This window comes from Microtus oregoni, unplaced genomic scaffold, assembly GCF_018167655.1.
Source record: "Microtus oregoni isolate MIOR12 unplaced genomic scaffold, Mior012 000006F_ref0000085, whole genome shotgun sequence".
NCBI lineage: Eukaryota > Metazoa > Chordata > Mammalia > Rodentia > Cricetidae > Microtus > Microtus oregoni.
In genome coordinates this window covers 2,484,512-2,501,169 of record NW_024543065.1, presented here as the reverse complement: position 1 = coordinate 2,501,169, position 16,658 = coordinate 2,484,512, and the positions used below count along the sequence as shown (strand labels likewise).

The 16,658-nt window shown below is 41.7% G+C and overlaps 1 protein-coding gene across 1 annotated transcript in view; it reads right to left on the bottom strand.

Moving 5' to 3' along the window:
* Map3k5 (mitogen-activated protein kinase kinase kinase 5) overlaps window positions 1-16,658 on the bottom strand; it is a 206,277-nt gene that overhangs the window by 39,365 nt on the left and 150,254 nt on the right. The window contains exons 15-18 of the mRNA XM_041653466.1: window positions 9,721-9,854; window positions 4,143-4,270; window positions 3,613-3,749; window positions 293-398 (exon numbers count right to left, since the gene is read on the bottom strand). Coding sequence (XP_041509400.1) covers window positions 293-398; window positions 3,613-3,749; window positions 4,143-4,270; window positions 9,721-9,854 — 505 coding nt within the window. The remainder of the gene's footprint in view (window positions 1-292; window positions 399-3,612; window positions 3,750-4,142; window positions 4,271-9,720; window positions 9,855-16,658) is intronic.

Sequence of the window (16,658 nt, the reverse complement as noted above, 5' to 3'; positions counted from 1 at the left end):
ACCGGGAAAAGAAAAAGGACAGGAAACAAAATAAATAGCAAAACAAATAAAAGAAAACAAATAAAGTTGAAAGTGGAAAGTAATCTTTGGTGGCATAAAGCAGAAGAATGAGCCACTCACAGAAGACAGGAAGGGCAAGCCGGACCCCAGAGAACACTTACCATGAGCACCAGGCAATCCGACATTAGTGTTCCGTGAGAACCCTGGCTCAGTTCATCTCTCACCTTACACTCGGGCTCAGCAATTGCATCTTTAATTATCCAAGATCTGTATCATTAGTGTAAAAACCTACCTGTAAAGGTTTCGGTACAGGGATTTATGCCAGCAAGTCTCTTTGATGTCCCGAAGTCAGAGATCTTGAGAACACCACTGTAGGTATTAATCAATACATTGTCACCCTAGGGAAAGAATGCTCCAATCAAAATGTCATCTTTTTATAGATGCTGTTTGTGGTTGGCTTAAGTCTAATTAAAAAAATAAATGCCCTCAGAACAAACAATGACATTCATACTGTGTTCTTTGTTACTAGTTGATCTCAATAGAGAATTCTTCTCAATACACAATTTTTGGATATAATTTTTTTTTATTGATATGCCATCAAGGTCACAAGGTCAAACAAGGCCTTGAGGGAAAGCTCACACCTGCTTACAGTCAGTCTGGGTTACCTGTGCACAACACCGATATAGCTGATAACTTCTTAAGGTCCCAGTCACTTTCTGTTCTTTCCTGTGTTGTTTTCTTACATGTTTTACACCATTCAGGACATCAGAACGCTGCCGCCCATCTAAGAGACCTCACATTGAGAAGAACCACTACACAGTCACTCCCATTCCTTCCTTCCTTCCTTTCTTTTCTACAACCATTCTAAAGCCTCAGTATTATGCTTGTTTTTAACCTTTTGAGCATGTGATCTCTGCCTTTAAAGCAAACACAGTTAGGATGGACGCCTTAAATCACACATGCTCAGGCACGTGCTTGCCCCTTCCAATGTCAATATGTATGGACAGGCTCCCCAAGACAGTCCTCTCTTTGTTCAGGAGGTGCACCCCTTTACTCAAAGTAAAACAAACGACAACAAAAACCTCTCCTTGCTTACTCTAAGAAATGTATGGGATAAAACCGGACTCGCTGAACATCGCGGACAATGGGGACTACTGAGAACTCAAGAACAATGGCAATGGGTTTTTGATCCTACTGCACGTACTGGCTTTGTGGGAGCCTAGGCAGTTTGGATGCTCACCTTACTAGACCTGGATGGAGGTGGGAGGTCCTTGGACTTCCCACAGGGCAGGGAACCCTGATTGCTCTTTGGGCTGACGAGGGAGGGGGACTTGACCGGGGGAGGGGGAGGGAAATGGGAGGCGGTGGTGGGGAGGAAGCAGAAATCTTTAATAAATAATTAATTAAAAAATAATAAAAAATAAAAATAAATTAAAAAAATGTAATAAAATGATTCTTTTTTTTTTTTTACTTGCTGGTTGTACTTTTTGGCTTTGTTTACAAAAGGAACACACTTTAAGAAAGCCATGCTCTGTCAAAAACTCACTGGGTTTTTGCTAATAGAGAAAACAGGCAGAACCCTACAACATACAGGGGCAGGGACGGACTTTTCTGAAGAGGCTTTCATGTATATGAAAATTTCACATCCTGCTTCATGGAAAAATCTGCTGGATACTATGGGCCTGTAGGCTGAAGATGGCTGCCTGAAATGTTACTTTGGGTGATTTGTCCAAGCAGTGAGATGTCTCTGCCAATTTTAGAGTTTTGGAAGTTGCTTACAATGCACTTCCTGTTTACTTAGGTAACATTATATCCTTCTGGAGTCTTTGAAGGAGTTGAAGAATAGATAATTATAATTATAGTTTTCATTAGTTATGATAAAAGATAAAACATAAATATTGTAACTGTAATTCTTGCTTGATACCTGTTGTTATATGTAATTTTACTATGTTAAAGTTAAAACATTCCTTTTTATTTAAAGAGAAAAGGGAAAATGGTGTAAGAATTCCTTCTGTTTGTGTCCTGCTTTTATTGGTTAATCGATAAAAAAGCTGCTTTTGGCTAATGGCTAAACAGAATATAGCCAGACCGGAAAAGATATAGAGAGAGAACAGGTGGAGTCACAGAGAAGCCATGTAGCTACTGCTGGAGACAGACACGGCAGAACCATGCCAATAAGCCACAGCCACATGGTGATACACAAATTAATAGAAATGGGTTAATTTAAGATGTAAGAGTTAGCCAGAAATATGCTTAAGCTAATGGTTAAACAGTACTGCAATTAATACAAATTTCTGTGTGATTATTTCAAGTTGGGTGGCTGGAAAACAAACTAGAGGTCTCCACCAACAACACAACATCCATCTCAGAACTCAGGAGACAGAGGCAGGCGGCTCTCTGTGAGTTCATGGCTACCCTGGGCTACACAAGATCAATCTAGAAACAGATCCAGGTGGTGGTGGCTCACATCTTTAATCCCAGTGTTTGGGAGTCATACACCCTTAATTCCAGCACCAGGAAGGTAGAGACAGAAGTAATATGATTGTGCTAAGAGAAGAGTATGAGGGGGAAAGATAGGAACTCAGGGGGAGTGTGTAGTCTGAGGATTCCTGGAAACAGGATCTCGCCCATTCGGTCTGAAGATTTGGTAGAGGTAAAAGATTTCTCTAGTGGTTGGATGGTTTGCTTTTCTGATCTTCAGGTTGAACCCCAATATCTGTCTCTGGGTTTTTATTATACGTGCGGCAGGGAATCTCATGGGGTGCCAACACCAGACAAAGAACTACAGGCAATTAAAGAGAGACAGCAGGAGAATTAGTCTTCCCCAGAAAGAGCACCCAAATTGGTTATCCAAGAACAGTGGTCAACCCTGAAATCAATTAACAGTACACATACTAACCAGATTATATTTATATATTTAGGAATATTTATCTCAACAATTAAAGAAACAGAAACCATGAATTTGATAGACAGCAATGGAGGGTATATGGGAAGGGTTGGAGAGAAAGGAAAACGAAAAAATGATGTAATTATATTTTAATTTCAAAAACCCAAGATTTTTATTTTAGATTTAATCATTATGTATACAGTGTTCTGCCTACATGCATGCCTGCAGGCCAGAAAAAGGTACCAGATCTCATTATGGATGGCAGTGAGCCACCATGTGGTTGCTGGGAATTGAATTCAGACCTCTGAATTCTGAATTCTCTTACCTCTGAGCAAACTCTCCAGTCCCTGCCCGCCCAAACAAGTTTTATTAGTTTTGAATTTTCTTTTTCAAGAGAAGCTAAAGTTTTTATTTTAGAAATTTGTATAAGGATTAATAGGCCTGGCAGCTGTCCCGGAAGAGACCATGTTCTGCTTAGTTTGGGGACACTGCATTCCACCCCGCAGTGCTCTTAGAAGTCTACGGGCTTCCCTGGGTAAGAAGGCCGGCCATTTCTCATGGAAGACGATAACACGAACATACCTGCAGCGTGGACCAGAACTGACAGCTCCGCTTTGGCCATGATTTCCTTATTCCTCGTTCACACTCAGAACACAACCTAGTATTTTCAAACAAAATAACGACCCAGAAAGGACCCCAGGACGATGAATCACGGGGCACCCTACCTTTATATCTCGGTGAACTATCTGATTGTCATGAAGGTATTTTAATCCTTCCAGTATTTGCTTTGTATAGAAGCCAATCGTTTGCTCATTGTCTTTTAATGGGCCCCATTTGGAACGAAGGAGAGCGGAAAGGCTTCCTGTAAAATAAGAAAATGTGGGTAAAACTCATCCGAGCTCCTTATCGCATATTAATAATGGGACACGAGTTGATCCAGACTGCAGTGGCTCTTCACGGCAGGGCAGAAACTACTCTAGTTACTTGGGCTCAAACACGAATATGAAAATAATCCCTACTCTGGAGGCAGTCATCAGCCACACAGTCTAAGTAAAAGGATGCTCAATTGCTAGCTTTAATCCAAGTCACGAGGACTGAAGCCGAAGAGTTTCAAATTCTCTTTAATATCTGCTAATAAGCATAAAGGTAATGTCACCTGGGTCACCTTCTTTCAACATGAATAATTCCATGCAGTTAAGTCTTCTCCCGGGCCTTAGAAATTGGCATTTCTGAAAGCAAGGAGAGCGGATCTTACCTCCTGGGACTTGCTCCATGAAGATTTTAATGAAGCCGTTCTCACTGAAGGAGCCCAGATACTGGACAATGTTTTTGTGCTTCAGATGCTTGTGCAAAGCGATTTCTTCATGCAGGGGCTGGGAGTATCTGGAAGATGTGTAAATGTCAATAGGCTAAGCATTCGGTCGGACTTTAGAGTATTAATTTAAGCGATGCATGCTGAAAATGGCAGCTAAATTGTACCCATAAACAAAATCAATGACCATCTAATCCTTAGGCCATCTAAGGTCTTTATTTCTCATGAACTCTGGCTACGCAGTTGTGGCAGGGCAAGGAGAAAAGTGTTAAACACTGTTCACAGCTCCTTGTATATGCTAACTCATTTCTTTTAACTAAATGTACTATTAGGGATGCCAATTTTACAGACAAGAGAAGTAACACATGGAGAGAAGGACTACCCAAGATCATAAAGCTGGTGACAGACTTAAGACATGAATCCAGGAGATTGGATACCATCCATAAAGCCGACTTTCCACATCAGCATGGCATCCTGTTCCACTGGCTTCAGCAACAGAACTACTATTTCAGGACGTTCTTGTTCAGGAAGGCAGAAATTCCCAGTATCTTTAATGTTCATCTGCAACTTCCCAAAAGCACACAAACTTTTTAGCAGAAACCACAAAACCATTTATAGTGCAGTGTCTTTCAGTTCACGGATTCAAAACCCTTACCTTCCGAATTCAGAAAGCCTACAATGTCATCATTTTTGCCTGACCAGGTGTAAACCAGAGCTCAAAATCATTTGCTTATTCTAGATTACTATCAAATTCTAATAGTATTTTTTATATTTCTGGAGGAGTACCATACTTCTGACAGCTATATGAAGTACTATAAATCTAATAGATGCCAAAGAATTCCATGATCAATGAGTACTTGTGTAGTTATTACACAGTTTATCAAATAATAAGATTTCAACAAATCAATTTGCAATGATTTAACCGGCTTTCGCTGGTAAATCATGACACCATCTGGTCCAAACAGACAGGAGCTTTGCTGGCCATGGCAGAACAGCTCAGGTTTAACATAGTTTAAGCAGGAATGAGAAAACAGCGTGGTGTAAAAAGCAGCTGGCTGACTTCAGGTTATTACTCTTGCATGTGCCAAGGTGGAGAAAACTTCCTTATTCATGGTTGCTGCTAGGATCCCTCTTTGTCAACGGGGCAGCAAGTGTACTCCACTCTGCATCAATTGCAGCCACCACATCCTTTAGTGATTCTCCTTGGTGACTGACTGTCCTTCCCAGGAGAATATCCAGATTTCTTCTAAGGCACATGGACAGAAGTACCTGTTTGCTATCTCTTCATACACTTCCCTGCAATCTCTGCACACTTATCAGGAAGCTGCCCCACAGTGACTGTTTAATGGAAGGGCCCGCCATGCAGGCATTTTCAAAGACTTGTACTGACTGTGCCATTACGAACAGGAACCAAGAGCATTTATTTTGTTGTTAGTATGCTTTGTGTGTATAGTAGCATCTGAATAAACCTAATGTGCAAGATAATTTGAAAAGTGCTTTTCTTCCAAGTGCATTAAATCCATCTGTGGAATGAAGAAGGGATGTGGCTAAAGAGTACTGTAGCAATCAGGCAATGGCAACTCACTGAACCTCTATATGTTGTTTTAGCCACGTTAACTTTGAGATGCCTGTAGATTTACAAGTGGAGCTGGCACCCAGGTTACCAGGGAGTTCAGGGGAACAAGGGACCTATCATCACCATCACTGGAGGGTGGCGAGGAAGATGGCCAAAACAAGCTCATGATGGAGCCTGCATTAAAATATGGTCAAGGAAGGATAACGAATAATCCAATTTTATCTTCCATGATGGTAGGAGTGCTATCAGAAAAACTAAAAGTAGTCATGAGCCAGAAATAGAAGGTTGAGAGAGGAATTGCCTTTGGAGACACAAAGTCTCAGGCGGCACCCTAGGGGAGAGAGAAAAGAAATCCTGCTATCAGAGCTATTCAGTTCCCAGGATGACTGTTTTCCTGCATCTTCTGCAAGGACCTATTGTGTATAGTTGGGATTGTTTCTTCAAATAATCCATCTGCTCCTCTCCTCTCTTCCCTCTGGTGACCCATTAACTTTAAGCCAGAAACTGCAGTCTCTTCTGTTGTGGGAATTCCTTCAGCCAATAGCCTTTAAGATAGCTATCTAGAAAGAATCACCAAGCAAAGAGAAATCTAACTTATTATACCAATATCCTCTGTTTAGGTATAAACAATCATATAATGGTAGTCATCACTTATTAAAAATCAAAGTTGGTTTGGAGTTGGACAGCGGTTATCCTTCTCTAAATCCAAGAATGTTGTTAAAGGAAAAATTCAGAGTTTCTGTCTCACATCAGGAGCCCCCTGGTGTGGTACAGAAGGGAGATAAAATCTAGGGACTACTGCTGGCATAACTCTGCATTCAAAACATTTTTCTTCTCCCCTTTCTACTTTTGTTTCTATGGTACCTTTCATTGAATATATGGCTATAGAAATTGAAACATTCCGTTTTAATATGAATAATATTTAAGTTTTCTACAATGAAGAATAAATTTTCCTTTAGTAATCTCTGAAGTCCTCAGAAAGAAGATGGGGCCCCACAATGGCGATGCCACTTGGTAGATATGATGCCATTATGCTAAAAGCATCACTTTAAGATTGGTTTTGGGTTACAATCTGCTCAAGATGATTCCAACTTGGCTACCTGAGATGGTGCACCTTCTTACAGCATTCTGGGCAGAACTTCAAATAAGAATTTCAGAAAAACCCTATTGACTACTCAGAGACTATATGTAATTGTACCAGAGAGTAATCTTGAAACTTAGCCATCATTTTTATTTTTACAGGATCCCATAGAAATAACATCGCCCCCATGACAGCTGGAAGTAATTCTAGAAAATGACATTTCCTCTCCCAGAAAAGTTTGTCCTCAGGGTTAGGGATATCATTTAGGGTTTGATTATAATTGGTATAGGGTTGGGATGGAAATGAAGTAGGCTCAAGGATCTCTTTTGAAAAAAAAGGGAAAAGGTGGGATGGGATAACAGGTAGACTAGTGTAGTACTCGTGAGCTATTATTTATAGTCAATTTACTTTGGTATAGATTCTCGTATATTGATACAAATTCAAACTGTATTCGTTATATTGAATATGCTCCTATTTCTGTTTACAATATTTGTGCACCTATACAAAGTTATTTTGTCATATTGTATGCATGCATGTTTATACCTCTGCTTAAGATATTTTGTATATTGATGCAATTTTAGCATATATTTATCATATTGCACTATACATTTCTATCTCTGACCAAGATACTTATATATATATTGTTTACACTTTGAGGTCATTGTCTTCATTGTATTCATTTCATAAGTTAAAGATTGTTTAATTTGTTTAATATGAAGCCTCAGTCTTTACGCTACACAGGTATTAAGAATTACAGGTCAATAGTCATCCATGTTTGTCATACTTATAGTTATACTAGTCAGGTTCTTTAGATGCACAGAGATTGAATTCCACATAGATAGGTAATCTTCGAACACTTCAAAGAACTGTAGAATATGGCATTTAAATAACTTAGAATTCTGTTGACATGAGCTATGACTGATCCTAGCAGTACTGATCTATTCCTGAGAGAATGTTTGGCATTGAAGACACTCCACTTGGAGCTTGGTTTCTTCTTGGCAAAACTGGTCTTTGGGCAAAGAACTGCCCTGCCCCGATCACTGAGAAAATGTACAGTGTCCAAACTGGACAAGCAGGATACAAGCAAAAATGACTGCCAATCCTTGCCAAGACAGGGTAAGACAGTTTTCAAATTTTCCTGCCTCTGAAAATGGTCTGCCAGATATTAATGGCCTTAGCCAAATTTGGTTGCTCCAACATTGCAAATGAGACTTTGGGTGATTACCCAGGTAACTGGTTGTCTCTATCATTTCTTGCACCTTTGGGTTGTTTAATTGCACTTCTTGTTTACTCAGTAATATTATTTTCCTTCTCAGGTCTCTGAGGGTAACTTAGTCATAGTTACCTTCAAGCCATTTTCACTATAAGACTTAGACCCCTTAGGACAGGATACCTATTGAAACATTTAGCATGTTTCTTGTTTACTATTTCTAATTTTTATGTATGTTTTTGCCACTTCTTTTCCCTTATTGCATATAGTTTTGTATCAGGTTTAGAACTCTCTTGTTTAGACAAAAGGGGGAGGTGTTGTGGAAGTCCTTCAGCCAACAGTCGTTAAGATACTGGCCCACTTTGGGCATGGTCTCATGCACTATAAGTGCAGACAGAAAGCATGGGCAGTCCTCTTTTCTGCTGGATTTGGTTCCAGTTCCCAGCGCACATGCAGAGGACTGTGGATTACTCCTTACTGTGAGTTTATCGCCAAATAAATAAACCCTTCTTATACTCCATTCCAGGCTATTGTGGAACTCTTTGGTGCTACTACACTCTTCTTAATCAGTTGTTTTAAATTTCCAGTTTGCTAACTCCAACTTGCCATATCAAGCTCTGGTTCTTTTACTTGTCAATCTTCTTAGATTCTATTTTTACTTTTAGCACATCGCAAGGTATTTTTTGAATGGTACATGAGATGCTCTGGGCAAGAGAATCCCAGTAAACAGGCCTTTGCTATGTAAAGCGGTGGCCTGTGGTAAGAGAGGGGTGAGAGTAGGGGTTAAGAATGCTCCCTCCTCTTGTGACTCAGTCACTGTGTCTCCAGGCTGCTGGGCTGGATTCTACACAAATGTGGGTTCTTTCTCCACATTTGCTCAGGCTCTCTGAGAATGGGCCTTGAAGAAAAGACTAAAATCCTCTGACATATTTTAAAATTATTTCCTTTCCTCTGCAAGGAACACAATGGATTTTCTCTTACATTCAAAATGAACGTGTGGGGGAAAAAAAAAAAAACAACTTTATAGAATAAAACTCAGAAGTGTAGGGCTGCCCAAGAGGGGGTCCCCTGAGATTCTTAACCCTCCGGACACCTCCACACTGAGCCTCCAGCAATTTGTTAGCCAGAGTTGGGGTTCTCTAGCCCACACGACTTCCCATGGAGGTTCTCCTCCAGTTGTGACTGTCTGCGTTTGCCTCTCCTCTACCTTTCTAGTTCAGGGAGCAGTTGTCTGTCTTCCCTGATGAAGCTTAAAGGGGCTGTTCATTTCTCAGTTTGTTCAGTGATCTGCTTGCTGGAGGAGCCAGATGTTGCAGTTCCTTTCATGGCACCTGAAACTCTGGCTGCATTGCTTCTCCATCTCTTTTGTTATGAACCACCTTGATCCAACAAGAACCATGGCCAACACACATAGGACCACATCCTCTTTTTTGCTTTTTGAAAGCCATTCCCTTACCTTAAAGTCTTTTCTTTCCCCCCAGCCAAGTCTTATACAAACAAATCACTAAACGAACAGAAAAAACTGAGATGGAACAAACACAGTAGAGTTTCCAGACAGTTCCAATAGTCAGACTATCACCAAGTATTTTCTGCCACACTATTCACAACCCAAGCACTTTTAGAATACAGCTTTCATTAGCAACCATCACCATACCTGCTGTCTCTCTCTGGGATTTCCTTAATAGCAATTCTGACCTGGTTGCTCAGGTCTCGACCTGCATAGACGATCCCGTATGTGCCTTTCCCTAGCACGACTCGGTCACCGTTCTCATCATATTCGTAGTCATACTGCAGAGGGTGATGGGGACAGAAGAGTGAGATGTTAGCTGAAAGCGACATTCAAAACACCATTTTAGGTTTCAGAGAGGGGCTCGTTTTATAGTCCGAACTGACCTTGAATTTACCATCCTCTGGCCTCTACTTCCTAAGTACTAAGATTTCAGGTACTACCAGAGAAAACCAAGTGTTTTCACAAATACTTTCCTTATTTTAACATCGCTTTACAAGTGAAATAGTTAGATGGAATTCCTAGGGGAACAAGAGTGAGCAATATAATACAGATGCCATGAAAGCAGAGGAAGAACTGTGAGTGGGGAGGAAAGGACCATAAAGTAGGAAGAGGAAGGTTGGGGTTATCCAGAAACAAAGTATAATGATCTAATGACGACAATGTCACAACGAAACCCATTATTTTGCAAGATAATTAAAAATTAATGAAAATAGGAAAAATTCCAAAAACTATTTTTTAAAAAGTAACAACTTTTGTAAGAATAACAAAATAGACGCTGTCAACACAACACAGGTAGCATGTTCTTGACAGGTACCATCTAGCTTCATGGTTGAGGGTGTCAGTGCCTTTCTAAGGAGCCCGCCACAATAGTTCCCCCACTGGGTCCCAATTTTCACCACCTGCCTGACACTACATCTGTTAATGTCCACCACCTCTTGTAATCTTGTCCCTGGTACTCAGCTGAGGGTGCTACAGAGCACTTCCTTTGTGCCAGGACAATAAAAGCACTGGAAGGGGCTGGAGGAGGAGAAGAGTTGGAGGTGTGAGTGTTGGAAAAGTCATTCTTCCCAGGTCACTTTTGGTTTTTGTTTGTTTGGTGGATCAAAATGAGACAAAAGCAGCGAGAAGCACTTCCAGGAATGAAGGTGGGCCACGGACGGAGGACAGAAGCAAGATTGAAAGTCCCCCCAAGGGATTTTAAAAATGATAAAATAGAGGGCATTTTTGATCTTTTATGTAAAAATAAAACATGTACACTCCCGAGCTCCTAAGGGTCATGCATACTGGTCAAATATGGAGACTGAATCACAAAGTTAATGGGGACAGAGAACACGATGTAGAGGCCACCTCAGACCTGGAGGCGGCACATCAAAAGGTGCAGAAAGTCTTGCAGAAAGGCAAGACTCAAGCCCTGGACAGGAAATGAAGCATTTAGGATCCTTCAGTGATCAAGCTGTGTCACTGGGGAACTCAGAAAGGTATTACAGACAGGAAGGGGAAAGCCCCTTGCTGTCTACAGCTATCTGCAGTGCAGATTTGGCAACAGACTTGCCTTATAGAGTGATTTCTGCTGTCTGCTTTAAAAAAGAAAAAAATTTCTTACATTTAAAAGTCAGAAAAAGGTTTTAATTAATTATTTTATATCGACTACATTTTCCTCTCCTCCTGTCCTCCCATTCCCTCCCCCCACTCCCCTCTGCACCTCCCCCTCCCAATTCACTCCTCCTCTGTTCAGAAAGGGCCAGGCCTCTCATGGGTATCAACAAAACACAGGATATCAAGTTGCAGTAAGACTAAGTACCTTCCTTGTACTAAGGCTGGGCAAGGCAAACCAGTCTGAGGCACAGGTTCCCAAAAGCCAGCCAAAGCATTAGGAAACAGCTCCCACTGTTCATAAAAGCCAGAACATTTAACATTAAATGCCAATGCATTGTTCATGAAGATGATTATGGTCATGTATTTTTATGTTCATTAAGAAAACGGCCTTGAGGCCAGGCGATGGTGGCGCACGCCTTTAATCCCAGCACTCGGGAGGCAGAGGCAGGTGGATCTCTGTGAGTTCGAGACCAGCCTGGTCTACAGAGCTAGTTCCCAGGACAGGCTCCAAAGCCACAGAGAAACCCTGTCTGAAAAAAAACAAAAAAAAAAAAGAAAAGAAAAGAAAATTGCCTTGAAATACACACAGCACAGCTGACAAACTTATAAAGAAAAAGAGACAAATACAGGCAATGAGGCTTTAACAGAACTTTTAAAAATGTATATAGCTAACAGATATTTTGCTTGAGAGAGGGTTTTGTTATGTAGCTCATGTTAGCCCGGGGCTCATAATTCCCCTGCCTCTACTTCTTGACTGTTGGGATAGATTACAGGTGTGTGCTACTGTGCTACCCACCATACCTGGTTAATTGTAGCACAGAAATTTGAAGTAGAAACTCTAATGGCCAAGAAACTGAAAAATACTACATAAATATATAAATTGAGACATTTAAAAATAAGAAAGAATAAAATTGACTTGAGAGATTTGTAACAATCAAATGCAACTTCTAGAAATTGGGCCTTAAATAGGAGATAAATACATTCACACTCAGATATACAGGAAAATGATAAAATACTAAAAAAACCAATGACAGAAAAGATTATAAAAAGAAGCATGGGGCCAGCAAGATGATCCAGGGAACAAGGCTACTTAACCGTGGAGGCCCAAGTGACCGGAGTTCAGTCCCACATGGTGAAGGTGACAGAATGACTCGTTCTTTCCTGATCTCCATTTGGGGGCAGTTGCATGCTCTCTTGGGCATACACACTGTGCTGGCTAGTTTTATGTGACCTCGACACAAGCCAATGTCATCTGAGAGAAGGGAGTCTCAACTGAGAAAATGGCTCCATCAGATCAAGTTGTACGCAAGTGTGGAGGGCATTTTCTTAATTAGTGATTAATGGGGAAAGGCAGCCCATGGTGGTGGTGCCATCCCTGGGTTGGTGGTCCTGGGCTCTATAAGAAAGCAGACTGAGAAGCCGGTAAGCAGCACCCCTCCATAGTCTCTGCATGAGTTCCTACCTCCAGGTTCCAGCTCTGCTTGAGTTCCTGTCCTGACTTCCTTCAGTGATCGACTATGATGTAGCAGTGTAAGCCAAATAAACCCTTTCTTCCCCAACTTGCTTTTGGTCATGGTGTTTCATCACAGCAATAGCAACTCTAACCACAACATATGCACACTAAGCAAATATTAAAAAGAGGCAGGATGATATGCTTCTCCAATCCTCAGCTTGGGAGGTAGATCATAACTTCAAGGTCATCCTCAGAAAAAGGGGTTCAACAGTCATTCTGAGCTAAATGAGATACTGTCTCAAATAAATAAAGTCAGAAATAAAAAGGACAAATGACCAAGACAGGAGAGTAATCAGATTCTGGCGACCCAACCGCCCATGCTGGCATCAGCCCCAGGTTGTTTCCAACATGTTTTAAAGCCCTAGTTGAAGGCAGCTGGGTCATATCTCTTGGACATAGGGCAAATTCTGTAAAGGTGTCTGTTCTCCTGATGCCAATGCTGAGCATGCATCGTGAGGTACCAGAGCTACACAAAAGAGCCTTCCCATGCTAGGAATAAACGCCCAATGTGGAGATAGAGGACAGTCATTCTAAAGATGATCAGGGAGCTCTGCCTGAGAGAAGACAAATGTGAGGGTGGGCATGTGACGAGCATCAGGGATCACGTAGCTATCCGCCCAGACTTGGAACATGAAACAGGATCTGGTAAAGATGCAAAAAGACTAGCTCAACAATACCAACCAAAGAGTTTGTCACCACACCCAGTTCCTGTGGTCTAGAGTCTGGTAACGTTGTGCTATGCTGGTTGGGATCCCACTAACAAAGATGCTCGACTTTGCCACTGTCCCTCTCAGAGAAACAAACCTAAACACCAGACTGAGAACCGTCCACAGTTTGTATTATTATAGGGCTTCAAAACTCAAAAGAAAAAAGTTCAAATCGCCTTCCTCACTTGCGCTCCAGAAGTCTGTGTTTCATGGTGAGAAAGACATGATCACGATTAATTTACACATGGCCAGAAGTCTCTTTCCAGTGAAAATATCAGAGTTGTGGTCTCAAGCCAGATCTTCCAAATCAAGACTCTGTGGTCTTCCCACTATCCATGTGTGGTCATTTGAATGAGAATGACTCCTACAGGCGCATAGATTTGTATGCTTAGTCCTCGGTTGATGAGCTGGTTTGGAAGGGTTAGGAAGCTTGGCCTTGCGGGAGGCATGGCATTGTTAGAGGAGCTGGGCCATTAGGGGTAGACTTTAACATTCCAAAAGCCCACAACAGCCTCTCCCCCCCTTCTCCTTTCCTTTTCTCCCCCCCCCCCCTGCTGCCTGCAGACTAGGATGGAAAACTCTTAGCCAGTGCTCTAGCACTGTGCCTGTCTGCTTCTCACCATGATGGTCATAGAATAACCCTCTAAAACTGTAAGCAAGTCCCCGATAAATGCTTTCTTTTATAATCTGCCTTGGTCATGGCGTCTTTTCACAGCAATAGAATAGTAACTAAAACAACATGCCATAGGGAACCCCATCACACATAGCTCAAAAATGAGTATTTTGTTTTCAAGACCGGCATCGTAACGATGTTCCAGTGTGTTGTCTGTTCCCACTTACCACCCCCTCACGTTTTCAAACACATGCCTGGTAACCTTGACCTTTCAGACTCCAATCTTTTCTTCCCTTACTCCCTACATCAAAGCCATTAACAAATGCTATGAGGGTTCCTCTGTGCAGACTCACAGTACCGGGGTACATCTCTGTCCTAGTGCTAGTACCTCAGGACAAGCCTTACTTCTGAAGTCTCCACCAATCCCTGTTCCCTCCACCCTTGTTGCTTTCTTCTCTAATAAGATTAGGGAGATGACTTTGAACTTTGAAATATCCAAAGTTCGGAAGTGCCTGTCCATGTTAGGATTGCCAGCTCTGCATTCTTGGCTCCTGGCCGTTTTCAAGATCATCCTTGGCACAGCATGACCATTCATCCTTCCAGCCACTTGCTCCCTATTTCCTGCCTTTTCTCCGCAGTCTCTTCCAGTGGGGAAGACCCCAGAAGCGGCTTTCCCTTGTGCTGCAGGAACGAGCTCATCAATCATTCACTGACTTCTCAAGATGGCCTGACATGCTTCCAAGACTTTCTCTTTTCCCTTTGGTCATGGGTGTCACCATTTTGCTAGGGACTGAACTCAAGATGTGGTGCATGCCAAGCAAACGCTCTACCAAGGAGCTACCTTTGCGCCCTCTGCTCACTTTCCACTGGCCCTGTCTTCCCCTTGCATCTTCTTGTTTTGCATCATCATTGCTTATTTTAGCATTACCTGGCAGAGGGCACTCGGTAACTATTTGCTTAATAACTAAGTTGGGATATAGTAACAACTTTGAAAAGCAGGTGACAAATGATTTGGTGTCAGTATCAGGTTGAGAGTAGAAATAAGAGAGTCAGAAGTTCAAAAGCAGCCTGGACTATAATTTGAGGCCAGCTTGGGCTCTGAGACCTTGTCTGGAAAAAAAAAAAAAAGGTTCAGCATCAGTTTAGTTTTGGCTGCAAGTATATTTGCCACAGGGCTACTGATTTAGTCTAAAGAAGAACATGTACGTGGGTGGGGCCAGTTGACTTTCAGTGTCTTTCAGGAACTTAAGCATCCAAAGACTACTTTTGTTAAAACATCTACCTGGGGGGGAAAAAGCAGTCATAAATAAAAATCAGATCTTGTTGTTTTTTTTTTTAAAAAAAGTATGATTAAAATAAACCACCTCCATGGCAATTGCTTTTTTGATGCCTTATTACTTATTTTTCTATTCTTACAAAATAAAGACGTGAATCAAAAAGGCAGTTCTGAAAGGACACTGAGATGGGCGGTAGCTGGCTATTCTGTAAGGACCGGAAATTATCTACATGACAGACAGAAAAGTGAGCTTAGAATGGGAGCTGAGTACCCAGGAGGGCGAGGAGGGATCAGTTGCTTGATGGCAACACTAAGCATCACTGTGAGTACCCAGAGCCATATTAGACAATACTCCCATGCTAGGTGCTTAATCTTGGGATGAAGGACGTTCAGTCCAGGGAAATCTGCCTGGGTAGGGATGTGAGGGTGGGGGACCTGAAACAAACATCGGGGATAATCTAAGCAACCTGTCCAATGACGAATGTGGAAAGACAGACGTGGGTGGGGAAGAAGGGGGGTCTTTTGAAGGCATGGATACACTGCTTATAAATTTTGTGTTCTATTTCCATGGCAATAGGTTAGCAAGTCAGGTTGTTGCTAAGGGAGACGGCAGCTGCATTTCAAACAAAGGTGGGAATACATGTAGAATCGTGCTTTTTTGTTGTTGACTGTCCAGAACAGTCTAAACTGAGATGGCAAGAGAGCAGGCAGGGAAGATCTGAGTGGCAAGAACAAACAACAGATCAGCGATCCCCCAGTCCTTGCACTGACAAGGGACCTAAAGAGAAAGGGTATTAATATATTTTGTATTCTGTATTAATGCCTTTTCACATTTATTAAGGAGACAGTATTAAGATGTATATACACACTGAACTCTAGCTGTCTAGAAAGTCACTTCTGGGCATCTTACATGTTTTTTTTTATTGGTTATCACTAAAGCTTTGTGCCTCCTCCTCTTTCCTTGCCTTCTGTCAGCTGATGTGCAGGCCCCTAGGTACAGAACTTAAATTGGTAGAGGAAAAAGATCGACAGAATGAATAATTATCGAGCTGATGTTGCTCTTACACCACATCTCAACAATACTTTATTTTTTTTTTTTTTTTTGGTTTTTCGAGACAGGGTTTCTCTGTGGTTTTGGAGCCTCTCCTGGAACTAGCTCTTGTAGACCAGGCTGGTCTCGAACTCACAGAGATCCGCCTGCCTCTGCCTCCCGAGTGCTGAGATTAAAGGCGTGCGCCACCACCGCCCGGCTTTAACAATACTTTAAAGGACAGACTTTTTAATCAGATACCTAACTGTACATTCACATTTCAGATTGGCACAAAAACAGAAACGGGATCTTAAAGGAAACAAACCAGTTTGTCACATGATCATTTC